The sequence below is a fragment of the Myodes glareolus genome, chromosome 16, assembly GCF_982192425.1.
Source record: "Myodes glareolus chromosome 16, mMyoGla1.1, whole genome shotgun sequence".
Lineage (NCBI taxonomy): Eukaryota > Metazoa > Chordata > Mammalia > Rodentia > Cricetidae > Myodes > Myodes glareolus.
The window spans coordinates 56,100,035-56,127,430 of NC_142041.1; the positions used below are offsets into that span (position 1 = coordinate 56,100,035).

The 27,396-nt window shown below is 38.0% G+C and overlaps 1 protein-coding gene across 1 annotated transcript; it reads right to left on the reverse strand.

The window, feature by feature from the left end:
- Window positions 1-142: 142 nt before the first annotated feature.
- Vcpip1 (valosin containing protein interacting protein 1) lies at window positions 143-27,396 on the reverse strand. The gene is made up of 3 exons (XM_048420620.3): window positions 24,416-27,396; window positions 13,223-13,309; window positions 143-5,753 (listed from the first exon to the last, which is right to left on the reverse strand). The coding sequence occupies exons 1-3, from the start codon at window positions 27,120-27,122 to the stop codon at window positions 4,882-4,884; spliced, it is 3,666 nt and encodes a 1,221-aa protein (XP_048276577.1). The 5' UTR covers window positions 27,123-27,396; the 3' UTR covers window positions 143-4,881.

A 27,396-nucleotide genomic window follows, 5' to 3' on the forward strand; every position in this document is an offset into this window, starting at 1 on the left:
AAAACTGAATGAATGAACTAAATAAAAATAAAAAAAACTGAATGAACTATTTGTTCATGCATTATGGTATTAAAGTATAATTCCAGGAAACTAGACAACATTACTTTTAAAAAACAATGTGAAGTTGAGGGGAAATCAGTAATATATTATTAACTTAGTTTTATTAATACAAACCTTCAAATACTGTACAGTGAGGTGTGTTCAAGAACACTATACTGTTATATTGTTACCAGTTATTCATTCTCAACTGTAATATACACAAACAATGTGAAACCAGAAAGCGGTGTCTCACACTGGTGCCTACGGATGACATAGCAACTGCAATACTTCACTGCCAAGTTAACGTACCTGCTAGTCTTCTGCCAAAATATTTACACTATTAATGCTTGGTTTTAGTCTAAGTAGCATTTCCCTCCAAAAAGGAGACTCTCCAGTTTTTAGCACTAGCGCTTAAAGTCAAGCCAGCCTGAAATACTGATAACCTTTTCAGTCCTTTATTGCTCTACAGCAGGCATGAAGACTCCAGGGGGTTCTGCACTCTAAAGAAAAGTATGCAATAGCTAAATCTTAAAATACTAGTAATTGATACAAGCAGATAACATTAACTAAAACTTTACTAGTTTTTCCTTTTCTTTTACAAGAGAATAGTCATTGTATTATACTACAAAACATGTCAACTCCATAATTAAAAACTTTAAATGTCAGATATACAAGTAATGGCATTTTATCCAATAATTCACAATTTTTTTTACAGTTTCTGCTATTTTGGAACAAATGTTAAAATTTCCACAATTTGAGCATCATTAAATATGAATTGAAACACTTGGCATCTCAAAGAATGGCAGAACTTGCAATTAATTCTGTGATATTAGTGATCTATCTCCCCTTTGTTATCTTATTCTTTAAATATACATTTTACTACTATGGCCTATTTTTATGAGTTGTTCTTGTTTGAAAAAAATAATCAAATTGTGAAAAGTTTGTGTTGTACAATTTTGTTAAATGATATAGTCTTGGAAAGTAGAACATCTAGCCAACCTAGAATACACATCTATTTGTTATAAAAAGGCAACTTTAAATCTACGTTAAAATGAGTGGAATTTAAACCAATTTGCAAGGGCTCTGATTTTATAAGAATCTTAAGATGGAGACCTTGCTTTTAGAACCGGGGGGGGAGGGGTAAAAGCACAAGATTTGCACTTGAGTATTTTAAGTCTGGGCCAACTGATTGTTGAAAAATGAGGACAAAACTTTATCAATGTTCTAAAATAATTATACCATCACTATAGTGACAAGATGAGTATTACTAATGACAGAACTTAGAAGTTCATTTCATATCTAAATGTTACTTGTTAATAAGGTCTCCTAAATATCTGGAGAAATGTCCCGTAGCAGACAGCAGGTAACTACATTAAACAATACTTTTTTGCATTCGGTAGTTAACAAGTGATGTGTCAAAGTAATTCTCCAAAACTGGTCAATAACAGGAGTTGCTTGTAAACGATCTTCCCTGAGGTAAGAGACCCTATCTATGTAAGACACTGTTAATACCCGATGAAAATGATCCTTAAAATAATGGCAAAACCTGTAAGAGCAAGTTTCAGGACAGCCAGGACTACATAAAGAAACCCTGTATTGAAAAACCAAAACCAAAAAAAACTGTAGCCAGGCAGTGGTGGCACACGCCTTTAATCCCAGCACTTGAGAGGCAGAGGCAGGCAGATCTCTGAGTTTGAGGTCAGCCTGGTCTACAAAGTTGAGTTTCAGGGCAGCCAGGGGTACAGAGAAAAACCCTCTCAAGACAAAACAAAACAAGTAACCTGTATGGCCTCTGACTAGTCTCACAGGTGTATTTCAGAACGCAATCTCAACTGCAAGTAGTAAAGCTTAATTGTCAAAGTGAAATTAAAAGTCACAGGAAGTATAAAGCAAATTTTGAATGGTATCATTTGCTAAATTTCTCAGGCCTCTTTCCTAATAATTTCCAATAAATACCTGAAACATAGTTTAAGGGATGGGAGAGGAATAAGCTATCTAGGCTTGCTCTTTAGTTCCTGAGTAACCATTCCCTTGGGGCTAACTGTATATTAGTCATAATACTTGGCAGTGTCTTATTTCCTTTCCTTCAAACTATCGTTCGTTACCAGCTCTCAGGACACACACCACCTCTAACTGCCTGGACTTTGGGTCATCAACTCAAACTCTGTATAATTACAGAATGGATCACTGAAGAAAAATATTTACAATATTACCTCTGTGTTCAGCAAAACACTGAAAATATAGCTGAATTGGTTTGAATTACAGTTATAATGTCACATCTAGGGCTAAAAAACACTTTTACTTGAGATTACAAGCTTCTGCGCTCTGCTGATGCAGTACAGTGGTACCACAATGGTAACAGTCATCTACACTTAGATACAAGGATGATTCTTAAATTTAAAACAAACCCTCTCAAAATCTTACCCCAAGTGACTAGTTATTCCATTCAAATTTCAAATGACTTAAAATATGTTCAAGAATTCTGATGAATTCTCATGCGTGTTTTTTGTTTACTTTTTATCAAGGGAGAACCCAAGCTGTTATTTACACCCAGTTAAGTTTCTAATCCTAAATACCACTGCTGTCACTAGAGACAATGAAGGATTGTCAGAGATTAAGTCCATCTTCTAACGTTCACATGTGCATAATTTACACTAAATTCAAGTATTCAATAGGGAGATAAAATCTGTTTCTAGCCAGGCATGGTAGTGCACGCCTTTAGTCCCAGCACTTGGGAGGCAGAGGTAGGCAGACCTCTGTGAGTTTAAGGTCAGCCTGGTCTTCATAGTGAGCTCCAGGCCAGCCAGAGCCATCTAGTGAGACCATGCCATGAAAATACAAATTTTGTTTCTGATACTCTAATGCTGAGATCCTGTCAGTTGTTAACTAAACATACCAAGCCAGAGAAGAGCATCTGTTGGAGCAGAGTGATTATAGAATTTATTTGAAGCAGTACAATTTGTTTATTTAACAGTTTTCATGTACTTATGTCAGAAAAAAATTTTAAAGAGTATGTCAGTGGCTTAGTAAGCCAAAATAATGATAGCGGTGAGGGAAGGGGGGGGGTTGATTTAAAGCACAGCTAACTGTTAAGAATTTGGTAGCTCTCTTTTACTTCATGCAAAACTAACAAACAATACAAAAGTTCTAAATTTTCCTGATACTTTGATATAAAGATGTATGAAAGTAAATTTAGAAACGGACAAAAGGAGATAAATAGATGGAGATAAAATACTGCGAAGCATGTGATATGATACTAATCCAGAGTGTGTGTGTGTGTGTGTGTGGTGTGTTATACATTACCTTAACCTTAGCTATATTTGTAAAATGTCTAGATTCCCCATTCCTTCCTTTTTCAACACATGGGGTAATTAGTAGTTGGATTTAGTTAAAAATACTGTCACAGAAAAAAAAAAAGATACCAAAACTTCCCTTATCTAGAAAAAGTTAAAGTACAACTTACATCCCCTTCAAATGAACATGTAGAGATTTTTAAACACCTGATAATATATTTTCTGACATATAGTTTTGTAGAATTACAAACAGTTCTGCATCTGTTACATGTGCAAACAGAGACAGCCAGGCTTTGAATGCTCTAAGAGATTATATTAACACACATTTGTCTTTCATTCATTCAAATTCAACTTAATTTCAGTAAACAAAGGAAGATGGCGGACTGAACACATTTACAAATACAGACCTGGAGAACAGAGTACAATAGCGCAGTTCCAATCTCAGGAGTATACACTCTGCTTTTAAAGAATAAGCATGAAAGCTGCTTCGAGGAAACTGGCACTGAAGAGCTACTGAATGCAATGTTTAAGCAAATGTTCAGTTGCTCATGGTATGTTGGAGTAAACTATGCATCCAAACTCAAGTGAAGTCAACAAAAAGAAAATCTTATAGAAAATCTAAGAAGAAAAGGAAACATTTTTGGTTCAAAGGGGCTCAGAGACATTTAGCATATACAGGCTTAAACACCACTGTGTCAGAACTGTAGAACAATGTAACCCACTCATAAAGATAAAATTCTCCGTGACTCTGACATAGTTAGAAATTAACTACTTCTACCATTATTTTTAAATTTTCTAAAACGAATTGTAATTCTCTTCTATGCAAGATTTAAAAAAATAATAGGTGGAACTTGACAAGGCCAAGATTAAAAAAATAATGGCAACATATTATCAACAAGAGCACACAACTGGCCGTATTGGCTCAGACCAACTAACTGAATCACACCAACTTTATCATTCTAGGATAGATCATTCTTCCCAACTTTGCTCAAATCAGGAAAATGTTGTATCATTACACTCTACTATCAAGATATTTTTGCCAACAATAGCTGTCTCTAAAATGTTATAACTTTTAAAGTACTCTAATAAACTGTTTTATGTATTTTAAGATACAATTAGTTCAGGTAAACTTGAAATCGACATTTTCATGACATGTAGGATGGCTACCTTGATGACAACATGTACAAACTCTCATTTCCTCTTCAATTCTGGTCTTTGCAGAAACCAAACATTTAGCAAGAGAATTTTCATGTCTGAAAATTAAGACTTTCATGGAATTAAAATGACAAAGAACTTCCAATAAAGCACATATATGGAAGGAACTTTCAATAGATCTAAACTAATTTACAAGAATTCAGAGCCAGCCTGGGCAGCAGTATATTAAAAGCTATTGCTGATCACACACTTGCTATCATGCATTGAATAACAAGATATAATCTTTGAATTATATACGTACAAGATTTTTAATGACTACTCAAGTTATGTGGCCCAGCCAACAAATATTACATATTCACAATAAACATTCTGCCTTTATTAGCCTCTAATTAAATCAAGAGTGATCCATTGGCTCAGTTGTGTTAGACGTCTCAGCATCTTGACTATCCATCTCTTCCGGTTCCTCCATAGAATTTTCTTTTTGTGCTTTTGACCTTGTGGCAAATGTTGCTCCCAGTGTATCTGCCACACGACTATCAGTTGTTTCAGTATTTGAATTCTCAGTGCCACCAGTTAAAGAAAAAGGTTCAGGCAAGCCAGTCTGAAGACTCCCAGGCCTCACAGAAGAACTCACAGCTTCTACTTTTCTTTGAGAAAGATCAGATGGTGTCTGCTCTGTGCTTTGATCCCGCAAGTGCTTGTCCATTGAAGCCTGAATAGAAGAAACCATTTCCTGCAATTTTTTTCGCTGGGCCTCAACCACATCAGGATCAAGCTGCCTGCCGTCTCTCATTGTTACTACTCCAGGAGCTATTCGAATAAGCTCACTGTTACTAGGAGCAGCTGTGAACACAGGAGGCTCTGTCTTAATGGAACTACTACTAAAATCTGTCCCTGTATTATGCTTTCTTACAGCCAGAGATTCCCTAGCCCTGGGATCAATGTGCGGGTTACTGGATGCAGTTCCTAGAGAATGCCCCTTTCCCTGAAAGGCAGTTACATTGTGAAGTTGCTCAGATTTCTTTTTCACTACACCACCACTACCTAGTTTTAATAACCCATGTGAGGGGCTTGATTCCCTACTTCTTGTAGTAGCCTCTGCTCGAACCTGACTTACAGCCTCTTTAACTAAATCTTCAACATCAGGACCAATGGGGAAATGTCCTGCAGCATCGACACACAACTCCAGTCTATCTTCAGAAGCATTATAAACAAAGGTTTTGCCAGGTAGATGTGGAAAAGTACAATGTTTGCCATCAGCCATGCCTAAAAAAAAAAAAAAGGAGAGATATTTAACATATTAAGATCTTAGTTACAATAAATACTAGTAAAAGCATAGCAAAGACATTTATGGCCAAAATAGTGAGTTTCTGATAGCAATGAAAAGATGAACTGCTTTCCAAAAATGATTTGCTAGAAAATAACTTATTCTACTACAAAAAAAGGACATCAGTAAGAACTTAAAGTAGTTCTCCCAGAAATGGGGATATATACATGAAATCATTATCCTAAAGCAAAGTTAGGAAAGGAAATTTAAAGAAACACCTGAATTACAAAACAACAACAAAACCAACCATAATGTAAGAAAATACAATTTTATTTACTAAAATTTAAATATAATTTCAAACAAATAGTAATTACAATAGTAGGCAAAATGTCAATGAATAAAAATCCAGGTAGAAATTTCTCTTGATATGCTTTTGGCACAGTCAACTAAGAAAAAAAAAATTAAAGTTGCCAGAGTATAGCTCAGGAGCTGAGAGCTGCCACTATGCGTATCCTCAGACCTTGCCAAACCATACAAATCAAAGAAAAGACAATATTCAAGTCAGAGACCTGGTCTAAGTGGCTTGCGCTCTCTCTCGCGCTCTCTCTCTCTCTCTCTCTCTCTCTCTCTCTCTCTCTCTCTCTCTCTCTCTCTCTCTCTCTCTCTCCATAGTGTTCATGCCTTTAATCCCAGTACCCGGAGGTGGAGGAAGCAGGATAAGGCTACCCTGAGGGAACAACCAGTAGACTCTGCTTCACCACTGTCCCGCTTTCATTCACATGGACTACATGTGGATATCCTGCTGTCTCAACACCATTTGTAGAATACATTATTCTTATCCAAGTCTCAATGTTATACCTAACATTTTAAAAAATATTTCAGGGTTCAAAAAAGCTCAAAAAATAAAAGCACTTGCAAGACAGGTCTCATGACCTGAGTTTGATCCCTAGATTTCACTGTGGAAGGAGAGCATTAACTCCCAAAAGTTGTCCTTTGTCAGACATGCACAATGACACATGCATGTCCACACATGGACACACATACATAAATAAAATTTTAAATAATGTTTGTAACCAGAAAACAAAGAAATTTTATAGTCAAGCATTTACTTAGAAAACAAGGAAAATAAACTTTAAAAACAAACTATTAATAAAAACCTGTAAATAAATAAAAACAGATTTTTTAATGAACATACAGAACTGGCATTCAAAACGGAAGCCGTGATACTTCACATTTAATTTATCACTTTCAATATTGATTCTATCTTATGCATATATCCACCACTAAATAACAACAACAAAAAACCCACAATGGAATTAGAACTAGAAAAAGAATTAGCTTTAAATTCTCCTTCATATCTCGTATATAAAGTAAGCATAAGGGAAGAGAAAAACCTATGAATCCAAAAGTTGTTTCTTTGAAAAAGACCAATAAAACTGATAAAACCATTAGCCAGAGCAGTCAGCAAAAAGGAGGAAAGTAGTCAGGCAGTGGTAGTGCACACCTTTAATCCCAGCCCTTGGAAGGCAGAAGCAGGTGGATCTCTGTGAATTTGAGGCCAGCCTAATCTCCAGAGTGAGTTCCAGGACAGCCAGGGCTACACAGTGAAACCTTGTCTCGAAAAACCAAAACCACACACTTACACACAAAAAAAGTGAATGGAAGGGATAAAAGACACATCCATGAAAACAACTGAATGCTTCCCTTCAAGGCATCATGTTCTTTGTCATTTCTATTCAACACTGAACTAAAAATCTTAGCCACTTCAATAAAGCAAGAAGAAGCAATAAAAGACTTACAAGTGAAAGGTCACCACCAAAACACCCACAGAAACAACTAACCTGGCTCATAGGAGCTCAGAGTCTGAAGCAACAACCAGAGAGCCTAAATGGGACTCTACATACATGTGACAGTTGTGTAGCTTGGTCTATTGTGGGACTCCTACCAATGAAAGCAGGAGCAACCCTTAACTTGGCTGGTTCTTGGGACCGTATCCTCATACTGGATTGCACTGCCCAGCCTTAATTCAGGGGATACACTTAGCCTTACTGCAACTTGACAGGCCAGGCTTTGTTGGTGCCCGTGGGAGGCCTGCCCCTTTCTGAACAGAAACAGAGGAGCGGCTGAGGGGGACTTGGGGGAAGGAATAGGAGAAGAGGAGGGAGGGGAAACTGTACTGGGATGTAAAATAATAAATTAATTAATAAAGAAAAAAGGAAGAGATATCTTTTATTTACAAAAGACATGTTGACCTACACAATTCTGGGGAAAAAAGCTTGCTAAAAAGCTAGAAGAATATATGAGCTTAGCAAGGTCACAGGGTACAGTATTAACATGAAAATCAACTTTATTTCCAGTTACTAGCAATAAACAATAACAAATTTTAAGAAGCATCTCTTATAACTGGATTTTTTAAATCTAAGAATAAAATAACTGTAAGGTCTGTATGCTAAAACTACAAAATTCAAATGAAGGTAAATGGAGAAACAACAGCTTCATAAATTGAAAAAGAGTACTGTTAAGCCATTGAGTGTTTCTAAATTGTCTATATAGTGAATGATATCACATTTAAACAAAATAATCCCAGCAGATTTTTTTGTTGTTGAAATCAACAATCTGATCCTAAAGTTTGTATGGATTAACAAGGAAGGAACCAGAATTCCCCCAAAAAAATTTTTTTCAGGGGAAACAGGGAATATTTACATTGATTTATTTTAAGAATCACTATAAACACTCAAGTCATGGCACTAAGAAAAGGAGAGACAAAACACAAAAAGAAAGAAAAAACTCTAGAATACAGCAAATTTGCTTGAGTTTTTGTTTGGTTTTGATTAATTTGGCAATACTAAGAGTTGAACCCAGGGTCTTATACTAGGCAACTATTCTACTACTAAGTTACATTCTCAACCCTTTTAATTCTGAGACAAGGTCTTGCTAGGCCTAGGCCTAGAACTTGTAATCTTCTGAGTGTCTCAACTTGAGCAGCTGCTGACTATAGCTCACTTGGCTTCAAGTGAGTTTGAGAGCAAATTTACTTAGGTATAGTTTGCATATGATATAATTTACCCCTTTCAAGTATATAACTCATTAATTAGTGAAAAGGTATCAAAATAATCTAATGGATAAGATGTATGTTTTTCAATAGTAAAAGAACAACTGAACATCCATAACTAAAAATAAACCTTGATTTACACTTTTGTAACCTATCAAAAATTGGTTTCTTGTTATACTTACAACAGTGTTTGTTTGTTTGTTTGTTTTTGAGACATGGTTCTCTGTGTAACAGTCCTGGCTGTCCTTGAACTTAGAAAGATCCACCTGCCTCTGCCTCCTGAGTACTGGAATTACAAGTGTGCGCCACTACCTGGCTTACTTACGACATTTTGTAATACCCAAAATATATTTGAAAATAAATATAAAAACCTAAATCTATAAGACAGAGAATACAATAATGATAACCTTGAATTGGGCATAAAAAGTATGAATCATAAAAGGAAAAATTACTAAACTGGACTTTATTTAAATTTAAAAACTTCAAAAGATATCAAAGATCTTCAAAAGATAACAAGAGAATGAAAAGATGAATTACAGACTATAAGAAAATATTTGCTAAACATACATCTGATCAATGACATGTGCCTAAAACACACATAAAACTTAATAGTAAAATATAAAACTTATTTAACATTGAGTAGGAAAAAGAAAAATACATCAAAAGGTAACCAACATCACTTTATTGAAGAAATGCAATTTAATAAATCACTATGGCTAGTGCTATACATGTATTAAAAATTTTTGTTTTTTTAAAAACAAGAACTAGGTCAGTTTCATCTCAGTATAAGAGAGGCAAAGACAGAAGATCTCTAAGTTTTAGGCCAACATAGTCTACATAGCAAGTTTCAAACCAGGCAGGGTTATACAGTGAGACTCTGTCTTAAAACAAACAAAACCAAAAACAACTGGAGCTGGAGAGCTGGCTCAGTGGTCAGCCGTGAGGACTCTTGCAGAGGACCTGAGTTTGATTCTCAAGACCCTTTTTAGGTGCCTGTTAGTCTAATTAAGAGGACTGGAGGAATGTGACCTTTTTCTACAGCACCTGCACTCACATGCACAGACCTAATTTAAAATAATAAACTTTTCAACTAAAAACAAAAACTGGTAGTGCGTACCATCAAGCATTAGAACCCAAGTCTAAGCCCTCAGAACCCGTGTAAAAGAGACAGGAATGGTGGTATAGTCATATAATCCCAGCATTAGGGCAACAAAGACAGGAGGATCGTTGGAACTCACAGGTCAGCCAGTCTAGCCTATTTGATGAACTCTAGGACAGTGAAAGACATGGTCTCAAAAATCAAGGTGGGCAGCTCTGTAAGAACAACATTAGAAGTAGCTGCCCTCTGGCCTCCACATGCATACACATGTGAACACATGCCCAAACAAAAAGTGTACCTGCACATACGCACAAGCACAGGCACACATACACACACAAAAGTGACACTACCAAATGCCAACATAGATCTAAAACAAGTGGAATTTTCACATAGTGCTAATGGAAATGAAAAAATGTCTAATCACTTTGGAAAATGATATAGAAGTTTCTGTGAGTGAGTGACTGAGTGAGTGTGTGTGTGTGTGTGTGTGTGTGTGTGTGTGAGAGAGAGAGAGAGAGAGAGAGAGAGGAGAGCAGTATGTGTACATGTTCATGTGGGCGTGTGTGCACATGTGTGTTCATGTAGAAGCCAGAGATCAATGTTGCTATCTTCCTCTCATTCTCACCTTATTTTTTCCAGACAGGATTCTTTTTCCACTGATTCCACAGCTTGCTGACTTGGCAAGACTGGCTGACCAGTCAGCTGCAGAAACACTTGTCTCTACTAAAACTACAGGCACACGGCACCATGCCCTGCTTTTTACATGAGTACCAGGGATCTGGACTCAGAGCCACAAACTTACATAGCAAGCACTTTACACCAAGAGTCATTTCTCCAGTCACGGAAGTGTCTTATAGAGACAAATACAGACTTACCATATGACTCTATAGTCCATTAAGTATTTACCAAAGAGAAATAAAAAATCTACATGGAGCCAGGAGCAGTGGGGCACACCTTTAATCCCAGCACTGGAGAGGCAGAGGTAGGTGGATCTCTGAGTTCAAGGCCAGCCTGATCTACAGAGTGAGTTCAGGAAAGCCAGGGCTACACACAGAGAAACCTCATCTCAAAAAATAAAATAGGATAAAATAAATAATAATAAATAAATAAAATAAAAACTTGTATATAAATGATAAATGCTTATAGGGACTAGATTCAGAGTAGTTAAAAACTAAAACAGTTCAATGTCTTTTGGTTGAGGTCTTTTTTTCCAATTTCTGTGTATGTGTCTGTGACGTTACACTCCATGTATAAGACTGTTTGCGGAGGCCAAAAAAGGACATCAGAGGCTTGTGAGCTGCCCAAAGTGGGTCCTAGAAACTGAACATGGAACCTCTGGCAAGAGCAAAAAGCACTCTTAATCAACTGAGTCATCTCTCCAGACCCAATTATTAATTTGTTTAATGCGATATCCAATTAATGAAACATTATTCAGTAATGCAAACAAAATCAGCTACTAATGCCTGCCAATATACACTAAAACAGAAATGGGACACATACACTGCCAGTTTCTTGCTATGCTATGCTCTATACTGCCTCAGGGCTTTGTAAACAAGATGGCTATTACCAAATCATAGATCATAGACATTTGACCTCCATATGCAAAAATAAAAATCCCTTATATAATTAAAAACAAAACAGAAAAAGGCTTTTCTCTCTAAAGGACAGTGTGATAAAAGTATTTTGATTACAGTGGACCATAAGGTTTCTGTTACTATTCAATTCTAGTACTGTACTGCAAAAGGAACAAGTAGTATGTAGACATGAGTATGGCTGCATGCCAATAAAACTTCACAAGTAACATAGGTAACAAGTAACACCTATGTTAGAAAAAGGAACCACACACAAAAAGTCACCCTGGTGCAGCACTAAGAAAAGGGAAAGAAAATAAACTCAGAAAACAAATCAAGGGTTGCCAGTGTGTGGGCACTAGAAAATGGGGGTTGGTTAAAAATCTGGAGTGACAGAAAATATTCTTGTATTTTGTTTTGTTTTTCGAGATAGGATTTCTCTATGTAGCTTTGGAGTCTGTCCTGGAACTAGCTCTGGAGACATGTCTGCATGTTTCTCAAAATCCATATACAGTGTATAAAGTAAATACACAGGTTTTGAGCACTTCTAATCCAACAATCCAAAATCCATAGTGTGCCAAAATCTAAAAGCACTTTCAGCACTTTTTTCAGCACAAAATAATGCGACAAGTAGAAGATTCCACACTGTGAAACTGACTTCAAAACACAAAATGACTTAAGGACATTATATAAAATTATTTGCAGGCAATGTGTTTAAGGCAGGTATGTCACATAAATAAATTTTTTACTTGAGTTCTATTAACAAAATAGCTCATTATGTATATGTAAAGTGTTCCTAAGTTCTCCCAAATCCCAAATGCTTCTGGTTCCACATATTCTGGGTATATAATACTTAATTTATACCTGTATCTCCATGAAATGTGAATTTTACTCTGTATATAACATGTCTCAATAAATCTGTCTCTGGGCTGGCAAGATGACTCAGCAGATGAAAAGTGCTTACCAAACAAGCTTGACAACCTGAGTTCGCTGCCTGGAACCCAATGTGGAAAGAAAGAATTGACTCCTGAAAGTTATCCTCTGACCACAAACAAACAAGCTGTGGCGTGTGACACCCACACTCACGTACTACCTCCCTCTCTCTCTCTCTCTCTCATGCACGCTCACAAACAATACACACAATAGTAATAAAGCCCATCACTACAGCTCAAGGGGATCCCAACACCTTCCTTTGGTGTCTGAGAGAGCTGCACTCCATATGCACGCACGCGCACACACGCGCGCACACACACACACACACACACACACACACACGTATACACACATAATTTAAAATAAATCTTTAAAAATAAAAAGTGGGTGTGTCACAACGTTGTGCAGGCTGGCTGGGAATTCCTGGGCTCAAGCAGTTTCACAATTATCAACACCCAACTTGGACCACAGACCTGTGGTACTATACCCAGCTGTCACATTTTTAATACTATACCCAGGTGTTAGTATTGTTAATAAAATATCATTTGATTGTTCTTTTAAAATATTATTTTGTGTATATGTATGTGTGTACACATGTGCCACGGTGCAAATGTGGAATTCAGAGGACAACTATGGAGTTGGCTCTCTTCTCCCATCATGTGGGTAACAGGGATTGGAACTAAGGCTGTCAGGCTTGGCAGCATATGCCTTTACCCACTGAAGCATCTCTCTGGGCTCCTACTTAAATACTCTTAATTTTATATACTTTAAATAGAAACATTATTCAAAGATAAAATCACAATTTAACTATACCCATAGTTTTCTTCATAATATTGTAGAATACACCACCCTGCTGGAACATGTGAGGAAGACCCTTTGCATAAGACCATACGTCTTCTCCTGAAAGACAAAAACAGACAAAGTATAAGTACAGACAAAAGAGTGCCATCCAAGCTGTGTTAACACAGATGAGCCTTCAACAGAGATTGCAAGGCCAAGATCCAGAATGAGTACAACACAGATATGATACAACGGCACACCAAATGGACGGTGTGACAGTGGAGCTATTGCCAAGAGCTGTCACAGAGGAGCATAAACACATGTCACTTTTCAAGATATGATAACAATCGAAATTTTTAGTAAGTTCCTTCAATTTTTTTAAACAAAGAAGCTAACAAAAGTATCTTTAAAACTGCACCACTCAATACTAAGAATATTAAACAAAATATATCTGAAGTCTCAGAGTATCTCAAGGGAGACTTGCCTGTAAACTCTGGGCAGGAACAGAAACGATTATAAAGATACTCACTGTGTGAAAAGTGAATAAAAAAAAGAAATGGCAAGAGAAAAAATAAGTAGACACACTGAACATAAGTAACTGTCTTTTGTTATTCTAATGTTGAATTAGAAAACATAAATTTAAAGGGAAAAATATTAAATATACCCAAAACAATCTTCAAAAAACTATAAATTATTCATAAACAAACTACTATTTCACAAAATATATCAAGGTTTCAAATAAAAAACTGAGAGCAATAGAGCTGGAATGCAACTTATAATGTGTGGTAAAACACACACTTGGCATGTCCAAGGCTCAGAGTTCAATTCCTAGCAAAAAAAAAAGGGGGGGGGGAGGCATGGGGGAGAAATTTTCATGTTCAAAAGCATCAAAGAATGGAAGAATAGAAGTATGGCTATGCCTATGTGCTGCTTGTTTATATATTATTTTCTATCTGTAAGGAACACATGATACCATTATCAAGAAACTTAGTTCATTTCAATAACAATAGCAATTATGGGTTAATTTTTGCCTTTCCTACTAGAAAATAATACTGCGGAAACTGAGTTTTGCAATGAACTCACTGATGATACTAATTTAATCACATGTCTACCATCCTTTCCCACACCATAAAGAAGGAAATGAAGTTGTCTATCAGCTAAAGTTATTTTCAGTAAACCAGTTTTAAACATAAACTTTTAAAAGTCTTATTTTTTCATTTGAACCTTCAGTTAACCTGAATATTCAGTTACACAAATACTTTATTTACTAAGAATATAATACTATTACCAAAATGACTTAAGTGAAGACATATAGAAAATTTTGATTTAAAATATCAAATCCCCCAAGCACAAAAATACTGATAACTGCTAACAGAAGCTACACTGGTAAGCCTACCAAACTTCATCATATTTCACTTAATTATGGTCATTCTTATCCTAAATGGTCAGTTTTTCTGAACTACTCAAGGATATTAATTTATTTGGAAAACATCAACAAGTATGGGGTTGCAAAGTTTGAGGTTGGTTTACTTGTGGGGTCTTTGTTCTGTTTTATTTTGGGGGGAAGAATCTGAACAGTTGCCAAAGTGAGCACCTATATACTACACTGAGAAAAATTTTATACTTCTTAGCAGTTCATATTCCAGAGTATATCTTATTTAAGCAGATCATGCATTTGTTTTCATCCTCTCCCTATAAAGGTTATTCAGACATTATTTTCCTAATCAGCCCATTCCCTATGGCATTTGAATAGCACAGATGCTATGCTATGCTATACTGTTTATGTAGTGTATATGTGTATAATTTTATACATTAAAAGTAAGGTTTTTTCCACTCTCTATTCCCCAAGAACTAATCTTTACTCCAGTAAGAGAAATACTGCCATCATTCCTCAATTAAACGAAGTATAAACACCAGCCAAGCCTCTATTATCTACCTATCTCTGAGCTGAGAATGCACTTTTAAAGCTTCTTTTACTATCACACCAGGCTTTCCCTACCTCACTTACAAGCAACCAAGCTCAGAACAATACTTACATAATTACCCCAAGATCACACAGTTAATATGTGGCTGAATCCTGCTTACCAATCCAAAGTTTATACATATCCTTAAAATTAAACATCCATTAGACTCGAATCATGTTAAGACAAACATGATGGCCCTATTCACAGTCCTGCATAGGTATGGTATCAACTGGCTATAGAAAACAGACAAATTGTTTCCTTTACTATAAGCATACCTCCAATGAGTTATCTTTATTGGTAAAGAATCAAGAAAGGGGACTAGAGATCAGGATATTTGTACATTTCCACCACAGCCTCATACAGCTCTCCACAGCATCTTGTCCATCTATATCACTATTCCCTGTCTCCTGCCTAGACTACTGCCCCCTTCTCAACTGGTTTTCCCTTGAGTCTTGTCCTCACCAACTCCCTTGTTCATGCAGCGCTAAACCTCACACACTGAAAAGAAGCTAGTCCAAAGGTAATCCTCAGATATGCAAGGAATCCCAAGGCCAGTGTGAGCTATAGGACAATGTCTAAAAAAGAAAAAAATGGAGGAAAAAAAAGAGAAAAGAATATAGGTCAAAGTCCAAGACCTCCTTTTCTATACTACAGTAAGAACTGGTCCTTCTCTACCAACCTCATATCATGCCTTACCTTGACTGTTTTGTTATTTTGAGACAGGGTCTCACCATGTAGCTGAGACTAGTTTAGAACTCCCAATCATCCTCTCTTCTTCCAGCTCCTGAATGCTGAAATTATAGGCATTCACCATCAACTCAGCTCCCTCTTCCTTGATTTTTGTGAAGCAACACAAACTGTTCCAGTTTCCTAAACGCCAATAATTGTTACATATTCCTTAAAAGGCAATTTAAAATTCAATAATAGCTTATCTGGTAAAGGCACACTTACTGAAGCCTGACAACATGAGTTCATGCACCCACATGGTGGGAGGAGAACCAGCTCTCCCAAGCAGTCCTCTGGCCTCCACGTATGTGCTGCAGAGCATGTGCATGTGTGCACACAAATACAAAATTAAATAAGCACACAAAAAATAAAGTACAAAAGTTCTATTTAAGTGCCACTTCTCTATACAATCTGAGTGATTGGGTAATACTTTGATGTCCATATGTACACACATATCAAGGTCACTGTCATACTTGCTAATTTAGTTTACTTTTTCTCTTTCTTCTTCTAAACTAAAAGGTTTTCAGATTCAGGGAAAGGTCAGTGACATATCAGACTTTCTATTCCCAGGACCTGGCACAGGGATGAACAACTGCATTCTTAATACTGGTTGAACAAACACAATGAATGAGTATCACAAATGAAGTTTTTCCCTCCCCCCGCCTTCCGGCTGGAGAGACGGCACGGCAGTAAAGAGCACTGGCTCCTCTTCCACAGGACCTGGGTTTGATTCTCAGCACCTAACTGGCAGCTCACAGTCAGCTGTCTCTAGTTTCAGGAGATCTGACACCTTCTTCTGACTTTTGTGGGGACCAGGCACACAAATGATGCAGACATACATGCAAGCAAAACACTAATACACAACATCAAGAAAAAAGGAAAAGAGGCTTTCCCTTAAAGCGGAACAACGCCTAAAAACAACTCAGAGAAGGGGGAAAGCTGAAGTAGAATAACCGTCCTCTGGGAGCAGTCGATCTGTAAAAGGTAACTACAGCACTACCTATTTCCAATACTTTAATAAGTCAAACTATGCGAAAAAAAGGTGGCTTCATCTCATTAGGACAAACTCTTAAGAGGCATTTCATGGTGAAGTCTCCATTATATCAACACGTTTTCTGTGACAGTCTCCTAACTAGCTTTAGAGTTAGCTGCTTTTCATGGCACAACAATAAAATATTCCCAGTTGATGCACGGCATGTGAAGATGGCAAAGTGCATGCAGCACCATAAATCACCTCTTTCTGCGGTCTTCTTCTGGAGCCCTCCTCCAGCCTTTAGTTCTCCTCTTTAAACAGAAGACACATATAGCAGTAGTATTCTGGATGATTTTCTTCTCACTGTCAAGCTTTTTTTTTCTATTTGAGAAGTAATTTTTAATTTTTTAATGTTAAAAAGATGTTTTAAGAATATATAGTTCTAAAAATAAATAAATAATAAAAGAATACACATTTCTTTTCTTCTTCAGATATATTTACGTGTATTAGTACTCTATTTGTATGTATGCCTGAATGACAGAAGAGGGCATCAGATGCCATTACAGATGGCTGTGAGCTACCATGGGATTGGGTGCTGGGAACTGAACTAGGAACTCTGAAAGAGAAGCCAGTGCTCTTAACCAGAACCATCTCTCCAGTCCCAAGAATATATATTTTTCTAAGAATAAACAGAGTTGATTTTTTAAAAGGCTATCATAGGCTGGCATAATAGTGCTGAGTGGCTAGAGCACTTCCAAGTCCGAGAGCCTGCATTTGTTCCTGGGACCCACGTGGTAGGAGAGAACTGACTCCCACAAATTGTCCTTTGACCTCCACAGGGACACAGGTGCACAAATGAATATAAATGTTTTTGAAAAGTCATCATTCCAATTTTCTAACTATAAATATTTCTGACGGTAATTTGGAGAAAAGCTGAGAAGGGGGAGACTCAGATAAAATAGCTAGTGGGTGTTATAATATTGCAGTACAAGAAGAATAACTTTTTAAAAAAGGTTTTTTGACCCAGTTTAACTTAGAAATATAGCCTAGTCCGGCCTCAAACTGACAGTAATACTCCTACCTCACCTCAAGCGTGCAGTAACTGTAGGTCTGCACTACAACACCAGGTTTTAAGAGGAATAACCCAATATTCTACAGCATAATATGTTAGTTATGGTTGGAAACAACTAACTGTTTATTTCAAAATAGCTAACAGACAAGTATTTTAATGTTCCCAACCCAGGAAATTATGTATCTGAGGGATAAGCCAATATCCCTGATTTGATCATTACACAGTGAACAGATATACTGAACTATCATACCTTACCACACAAATGCATTGTTATTATATCAGTTAAAATTAAAATATATTAAGTAAAAGTCAATTTTAAGTTTCTACTTTGCAACTTGATAAGTAAAAACTCTTAACATCTATATGAAATTATGTGTGGATATATAATTATAATGTGCACACACACAGATCAGAGGAGGACAGCAAGGTCCTGCTCTATCACTCTCTACCTTGCTCCTTTCAGATAGGTTCTGTTACTGAAGCTAGAGTGTAAAGGAGATCCTTGGGGGTCCACCCACTACAGCACTAGACTCATAGACAACGAATGCTCTACCTACCCACCTCCATATGAAATATATTTTAAAGACTGAACTTGGAATGGCAAGGTGGCTCAACAGACACACATCTGCTGACAAGCCTGCCAGCCTGAGTTTGCTCCCTGGGACCACTGGAAGGAAAGAATCAACTCGCACAGGTCGTCCTCTTCTCCATGTGCACCCAGCAGCACACGCACAAAATATATAAATGGAATAAAAACTTAAAACTTAGTGAACTACACAGTGAAATGAACAGTGCTATTTATTTATTTGTTTATTTGTTTCAGAGACTAGGTCTCGTGTCACCCAAGTGGGCCTACACTCACCACACAGCTGGAAATGACCTTTTATGACAGATCCTCTTACCTCCACCCACTCAGTGATGAGATTACAAACCAGGCGTGTACCAGCATAGCCAGTTTTACGTAGAGCTGGGGCTTCATGCATACCAGACAGGCATTTTATCAACTGAACTATATTCCTAGATCTTAAACAATTTTTGAGTAACTAAGTTTGAACTAAAATGAAATTTCTATTAGAAAGACTGTTAAAGGCATTCATTTACCAACTTTCTGCTCCTCCTACATTAAACATTTGCTTTTATCAATACTCAAAACAGTCTCTAAAGGTTATGTTTTTGTTGTTGTTGTTTAATTACATGTATTTATTTGAAGGGCAAGGCTCAAATCCCACAAAGAACTATCTTCAGGATTCAGTTCTCTCCTTTTATCGGTTGCTTAGGATCAAACTCAAGTCTTCAGGCTTGGCAGCAAGTGCTTTTACCTGCTGAGCCATCTTGCCAGTCCAGTCAAAACTATTCTAAGAAACATATCCCTGATTCTACTTAATTCTCAGTCCCTTAAGTAAATCTAGATTTTAGTGTCACCATTAAGTGTTAAAGGATGCATTTATAAAGCATATCCATGGACCACAAACCTAATCATGTACAAGAATGTGCACACACAGGAGTCTGTATGAATGTAATTAGTAATTTTTTTTCTGGGAAGTACAATGTTAAGAACTACCACATCTTATTTTATATATATCGGAATTCTTTGGAAGAAAATAAAAGTTAAGTAAAATATATCAAATGGCTAAGTCACAGAAAGTGATTAACTTAAATCCTCAAAGCATAATTAACATAAATCATCTCCTGTATTGTATATGTAAAGACCCATCTCTATGAATCAACATCTTATTATGACTATTCTTACTACAAATGAACCACATATAAATAAGTAGAACCACCCAATGGCACATAAGGAGTAACAATAAGAAGAAGCATGATCTAGATTTCAAACTTTTACTCAGCATTTGAAGAAAAATATAAAGAGAGATAATAATAAAGCAATCCAATGTCACCTAAAAAAAAAATCTGAGTTCTCATGTGATTTTGCAAACTCCTGAGGTATTAGGACGGGCTTATATCCATGCAGAAACATGCTTCCTAAGCATACATGAGGCCCTAGATTCAACTTTTCGTACCACATTCACCAATACATAAAAAAGAAATTACAAAGTGTTACGAGGCTTTTGGGTGCTGGGGATTGATCCAAGTAGGCCCTATATTTTAAAACTACATAGTAAAAAGTCACAGTCCTTTCAGGAAGAAAAGCAGTGTCATAAAACCCAACAAACCTCTATTTTCTCAAAAGCTGGTAGTAAACTGACATAAAATCACATTTCAAGTAAAATACAGACAAATCTTGTTTTTCACCTAGCCCCTATCTTTACCTCCTGATAAAGCCATGATAATCAGAAAATAAAATATAATACTAAGAAAAAAGAAATCAGCCAAATTCTTATGGTAGACCATATCCACCATAGCTATCATAAAACAAAATACAAATACTTGGTCTACAAGGAATTGTAGTAACATGTTGTACAAAGTTATAATTGGGTTGATTTAAACACTATACAAAGATGGCAGTCTTTTAAAAATTAAGTTCAATAAACTCCATTGGTCTGAATAAAATGGATTAAAAATACATGTGAAATACTACAGAAAAAATACTGTTGTATTTTATACTACTATATGATTCAAAGCGATTGTGACTAGTTCCATGAATGCCCATACTGAGTAGACTATGTATTATTTTGTTGATACACATACAAAATCTATTTAATGAATACTGATCTTAAAAACAAAAGAAGGTAAGGTCCCAGGTTCAATCCTAGCACCACAAAAACAAATAAAAACTCAGAACAGTGCTTTTCTCTTTCATGACCTCCATGATATAAATTGTGCCTCATCACATCCTCCCCACCATGATAAATGGAACCAACTGAAGCTATGAGTTAAAAAAACAAACAAAACCACCCTCAAAAAAAAAGAAAAACACATGTTCCTAGTTATTAAAAGTCAGCACATTACACGAATCTCCAATATCTCTATATAGATAGATATTTAGAGATATATATGTGGATATATGTGCATAATCTCAAAGAAGAGTCTTGTAAATGCTTTATTGGTTATCTTTGGGGTTTATCATTTTTATGTTGATAGAAAATAAGGCTGGTCATGTTTTAATGAAAGATATAAAAGCAGGCAATTCCCTCAGCAGACACCCTTCTGGCAAGTTGTGATATGAATAAGAAATGTCCCCACAGTCTCTAGCAATTGATTGTTCCCAGTTGGTGGTACTGTTCTCAGGTTTAGAAGTGTGGTCTTGCTGGAGGAAGTACTTCACTAGGAGAGGGTTTGGAAGTTTAAAGTCTCCTCCAGCCATTCCCAATAGCTCTCTGCTTCCTGCTGCCATCTTAAAATATGATCTTAGCCAGGAAGCTTTGGCGATGCACACCTTTAATCCCAGCACTTGGGAAGCAGAAGCAGGCAGATCTCTGTGAGTTCAAGTCTAGGCTGGTGAACAGAAGCAAGTTTCAGGACAGCCAAGGCTGTTACAGAGAAACCCTGTCTTAAAGGGGAAGGGGCAGGGGGAGAAGTAAGATCTCAGCTTATTGCTTCAGATACCATGCCTGCAGGTTGCCATGCTTTCCTGTGATGATGATAATGAACTCTTATCTCTCTGAAACCATAAACCCAAATAAACCCTTCTTAATGAATAATGAAACCCTTCCATTAAGAATAAACACTTCTTAATGGAAGGAAGTGTGTCTCATTCATCTTTGTACCTCTGACATAGTCTCAGGCTCACAGCATACATTCATTTCGATGAGCTAGCAATCTTTGTTCACTCACTGAGCAAGCATCTGCTTGGTATCAATGTGTCAGTGATAACGTATCCATTAAAACAGGTTATACTCTCTCTGTTTGTAGACTTAAAATCCAGTGTACGGAGGTACAAATAAACAAACAAATATCATTTAGTTTGTAATAGGTGCTATAAGGAAAATGAATAGAATACAAAAATAAATTTGAATAGTAAACAAGTCTCTCAAACCTTTAGAGGACATATTCAAAACTGTTAGTGACAAGACAAATAAGCATTGTAAAGCTTGAGAAGCTATTTTCTAAACAAATATAAAGACAACTAATTTCTGTGTTTTTCCAATTTTTTGTTTTTGAAATTTTCTAAATACCTCCTGCTGTTTTCTAGCATCGCCAATCTAAACATCAAGTTACTGAATTTATATATGTCTTCCAAAACTAATATTTTTACAAACACATTACTTTTAAAGCATTATCTTCTCTACATAATTAAAACGATCAGCGAGAGATGACTAATACTTGGACGGGGGCAGTCACTGTCACAGTGCTTTGCTTGTTTGAGGCTCTGACCTTTGCTGTTGCTGCTGTCATCACTGCAGACAGAGTGCTGCTGCGCAGTCGCAGCCGAGGCTCAAGACGAGCTCATGATCTTCACGCCCTAAGTTACCCAACACTTGGAGTGCGAGGGTTACAGGTGTGCACCTCCATGCCAAGCTAGTGTTAGTCCTTAAAGCACAATTCTCTCAAATTAGTAAAATATACCTTTATACTTAAATTCTGTGTTGGCAATAGATACATACATATTAAAAAATCAGATGCAGGGGCTGGAGAGATGGCTCAGTGGTTAAGAGCACTATCTGTTCTTCCAAAGGTCCTGAGTTCAATTCCCAGTACCCACATGATGGCTCACAACCATTTGTAATCTGGCGCCCTCTTCTGGCCTGCAGGCATACATGTAGGCAGAAAATTGTATATATAATAAACAAAGTCTAAAAAAATATCAGATGCATTGTGGACACCAACAAATATTAAAGAGGGACAGGATTAGAAGAGAAGGTGGTAAAATGGGAAACTCATTACACTCTAAACTAGTTCTCAGAAAATTGGATGTAGGAAGCGTAAATCAATTTTTTTAAAGAAATTATAAACTGGTATTTTTAATAACTTTCATTATAAAATATATTACCAGTTGGACAGTAGTGCTGCACATCTTTAATTTCAGCACTTGGGAGGCACAGGCAGGTGGATCTGTGTGAGTTCGAGGTCAGCCTGCTCTACAGAGTGAGTTCCAGGACAGCCAGGACTACACAGAGAAACCCTGTCTCGAAAAACCAAAAGAAAGAAAAAGAAAGACATTACTATCCTGTTTTTAACTTGAGAAATTGTCAGTTTTAAAATGTTATTTTATAACATTTTATACCTAATTTTATACATTTTGTAAAGATGCTATTTAATTTTTTTCAGAGTTCTAAGAATATTTTACCCATGTTCATATCAACTACAAGAGATATTTTCTACAGAAGCAACTGAAGTGCTGGGGAGTTAATAATTTTCGTGAAATCACTAAGTAATTAATAGGGACAAGAGTCAAATTGTGTCTTCTGATTCCACACATACAGCCACTCCTCTATTCCATGCAGTCTCTAAGAGACCATGGCATCTCAGAAACATTGAAATACCAGGTCATTTTCTCCAATTCACGTCTCAGAAATATGGAAATACCTAGGTCATTTTCTCCAATTCAGTTTTTATGCCTGCCAAACTAAAATCAACAATATCAACTTGAAAATTTGTACAGTTTTTAGATCTCCCATTAACTAATAGGCTCCCAACTTAATAAACCCGTAATAACAAATCTTCGTTATTGAAGGCTAAGGCCCAACTCACTACTATTCAGTAGTCTGAGAAAACAGAATCAAAAGCCAGCACCTTTCTAGCTAGAGTTCTTCTAGTTTCAGCAAAAATTAAGGCCCTTCTAACATCTAACATTCAAATTTTACTTCATACTTCAAAACTTGGGTAAAGCATGCTAATACCAACTTAAAAGACAAAGGTTAAGCAATAACGTAAAAAAAAAAAAATGTACCATGAAGCAGTATCCCAAGTCAGCTAAAGGATGAAATTATGTATTTAGCTGATAATATATTTTTCTTTAATTTATGCTAAATTATTAAAAAGAATTTTTTAACCCCATTGCCATCTTTGTTCGTTTCTTATGAGCTATTCACTTCAATTATGGCAGTCACTGAACCATGAAATTAAACACAAAACCTGTGTACACATACGAAAAACATGACGAAGGAAAGGGAGAACAGGAAATGGAGGCGATAGGCTATTGGGTGGGAGTGCAGACTATAAACACCAGAAACTGCAATTCATCAAACAGGAAGTCCTGAAATCACATGACAGGCAGGAAAATGAAATTAAAAATAAATGAAAAAGGATCAAAATAGAAAGGCCTAAGAGCTCAGACTGGGAGAAAAAGAAAGGTCTTTAGATACATTTGTTTTTTAAACAATTTTTGAAATAAATGTTATTCAAATATTGGTATATCTAAATAAATAATCTGCTGACAGTTGAGGAACTACTTTCATTTTGTAGTTATGCTTTTCCAACAATCACTCAATAATCGTATTTATAATACCAAAACATTAAAAAAAATACTTTTCTCATATAGTATAGAATCAAGTATTTACGGTAACCACTGTTTTTTCTCCCCACAAAAGAAAACCTCAGTATTTTATACTCACACCTATGATATACCACCAGACCTCAATTGCTCTTACCCATCAACGTTGCTAAAAGACACAAGGAATACATTTCTTTGTCAGCTTGCTCCTGAAGTTCCTTGGACGACAGTTTGCCAGTAACAGCAATCTCTTCTTGTTTCACAGTGTGGGCTGAGTGTGCTGCAGCCGGCTGACCACCTTCTGCTTTGCCTTTTAAGATCTCTATTGTAATTCTGTCACCGTGCTGTAAGGGAACTGGCTCCTTTTCCATTCCTGCCTGGGGTGGCAGTAACTCTTTAGGGGGAAAGCCATATCGAATACACTGCAAATACGGAGGAATGTTGAACTCTCTGGCTATACTTTCCTGAAGTTCAAAAAAGGTTGTTGAAGACTTAAGGGTAACCATGGACTGTCGTCCATCATTGGTTGTTATTCGAATCTTCTTCTCCTTAGAAGTTGTAGGTGAGTAGGGAGCCTTGGTGGGGGTGGCAGGTGCAGATGATGGGCCATCACGAACAGTACTTGGGGAAACAGTTCTGGGCTGCCCCTTTTGCTCTTGTTTTAATTTCTCTGTTTTCCGTTTCTGCAAGGCAGAAGCTTGTTCTGTGATGTTCTGTTGAATAGTTCTTTCAGTTTTACTCATGTTTAACTCTTCCTTGTGCAAAGTTTTTGCTTTCTGTCCAGTAAGAATAATTTTAGTTGGTAGCTGAGACTCCAATTCCTGTCCTTGCACATCTCCAACTCTCTGAGCATGAGCACCATCTATATTTACAGGAGTGTAATCGTCAGGATTTTTTTTTGCAGTCTGATGCAATATGGTGTGGACAACTTTCTGAACTAGGATCTCACTTCCAAATTCACCTGGAAAGTGCTTGGTAACAAGCTTCATTGCAACATCATAAACATTACTATTCAAAGCTGGATCACTTTCATACTGGAACCAATAAACGGTTTCTCTGACTACTCTTCCTCCCCACTCCAAAGTGATGGGAAAAGCCTCAGGGAGGTTGTCATATTCTTTACCTTCCCAAAAGTGTTTGAATCCACAACCACATTTGCCACCAGTAGACCTGGAATTAGTTCTGTCTCCATCCAAATACACAATAGAGCCATCTCCTCTGACTCTTCGCACAGATGTGCCATGGCACCAATTACAAGCTGTTAGATTACTCAATCCATAGTCTGGTACCAGAACATCTTTCACTGGATCATATGAACAAACCAAATTGTTTAAGGGAAAGCTGTAATTTTTGTCGGGCCTCAGCTGTCCGTGAGTACTTTTTGCCAGGTTATACAGTTTTCCTCCTGGAGCCAACCACTCAGGAGGAACGTGAAGTTCAGAAAGGGCACCACAGAGCAAACACTTGTGAAGGCGATTATCCATCACTGCTTTTTTAGCAGCTGCTGTAACTTCCTCAGGCTGAACTCCTATCACCCCAGTCCTTCTGTAGAAATACTGATGTACATCAGCAACCAGACTAGGATGGATACCATGCTTGTCCATAAAGACTTCTTCCATAGCAGCAACCAGCCTAAGTAAGTACTTATCCTGCAAACTCCTGTCTCCTCCAATAACACAACCACCATCCTCCTCAAGTTTGATGTACTTCTTAATAAGATCCTGAGGCACACCCCATGCTTTAGGAAGCAAGTTCATGGGCAGTTTGGGCAAGGCAGCCCCTTTTATGCCTACCAAGGGAATATAATGGTTTCGACCAGAGCTACTCCACGCGATACAGATTGGCTTGTTCAGATGACCATCTCTCCCGGTGCATTTCTCTGCAGGGATGAGCCCAGGTAGAAAGGTGGCGGAATAGTCGCCAGAGCTTCTCATGCCACTGAGAGAGTCTAAGAGGATGATGGGGCGATGTAACACGTTAGCCAGGCCAAATATGTGGATGTTCCTCAGGCCTAAGGGGACACCTTCGGGTGGCACAAACAGAGGGTCACACTCGTTGATGATGTCCTCCCACTCGGCCGCATCAATAAAGTCATGAAACAGGGCCTGATAGCGGGCGAGGTGCTGCTGGAAGTGCTGCTTGAGATTCTCCCTCAGGGCATGCCAGAAGAGCTCCCGGCCTACGAGGGCCCGGGACACAGCGTGCACCAGGCAGTGTCCGTCCCCATCCACATGCACTGGAATGAGGCACTCCTGACTTTTATTGGCCCGTTTGATGTCCTCGAGGGTGTCATGTAGATACAGGAGGCTCCCGGAGCGGTCCTTGCCGTAGCCCACGGTGTTGACGTGCTCGGGCTCGATGAGGAAGGCACGGTCACCCAGTAAGGCGCAATCGAACAGTTCGCCCTGGTTCATATCCCGGAGAAGCTTGGCCCGGCCTGTTTGTTTGTCCATCCCATAGCGTGCCAATATGGGCGACAGTAATTTGCAGTGGTAGTTGGAGAGGCCCATCACCTTTACCAGTTCCGTGTTCTTCTTGGGCGCCCCCGTCACCCCGAGAAGAGCGTTCCGCAGCAGATTGTGCAGCACCACGTCCGGGTCGGTCACCTCCTCCACTCCCAGCAGCTGGTGCTGCTCGTGCCGCTGCCCGCACTCGGTACACTCGATGCTGACGGAGCCGGAGGCCGGGAAGAAGAGCCGCGCCTGGCACTTGGGGTCCGGGCAGCTCCCGGAAAGGATCCTCCGGTCCCTCCGTTTCGAAAGGCCCCCCGGAGTAGCCGCCGCCGCCAGCGACGACGAAGTCTGCGGAGCCTCGGGGGGAGGAGGCGGCGGCGGCAGCGGAGGCGGCGGCGGCGGCTGAGACATCTCTCTCGGCTCTCGCTCGGCGTCCCAAGCGACCCTCAAAAGCACATAGCCAGCCCTCCGCCGGCCCGACGCGGTCTAGTCCAGGCCCAGGGCAAATGGCTTTCCCTTCCCTACCAGTTCCTCCTCCTCCTAGGCGAAGGCGGAAGCGCCGGACGTTGTTTCTTTTCTCACTTCTCCACTGCCTTAGCCGTTGCCCCGAACGTAACGGCCACCACCCCACCCCGCACTCACACTCACTCACTCTCGCTCTCTCCCTCAGACACAGACATACACG

Excerpts from the sequence above, each read along its gene's own strand:
- Vcpip1 (XM_048420620.3), bottom strand. The coding sequence starts at position 27,122 with ATGTCTCAGCCGCCGCCGCCGCCTCCGCTGCCGCCGCCGCCTCCTCCC. Across the intron at positions 13,310-24,415 it reads TCTTTTAGCAACGTTGATGG|GAGAAGACGTATGGTCTTAT; the intron begins GTAAGAGCAATT and ends TTTGTCTTTCAG. Across the intron at positions 5,754-13,222 it reads TATTATGAAGAAAACTATGG|GCATGGCTGATGGCAAACAT; the intron begins GTATAGTTAAAT and ends TTTTTTTTTTAG.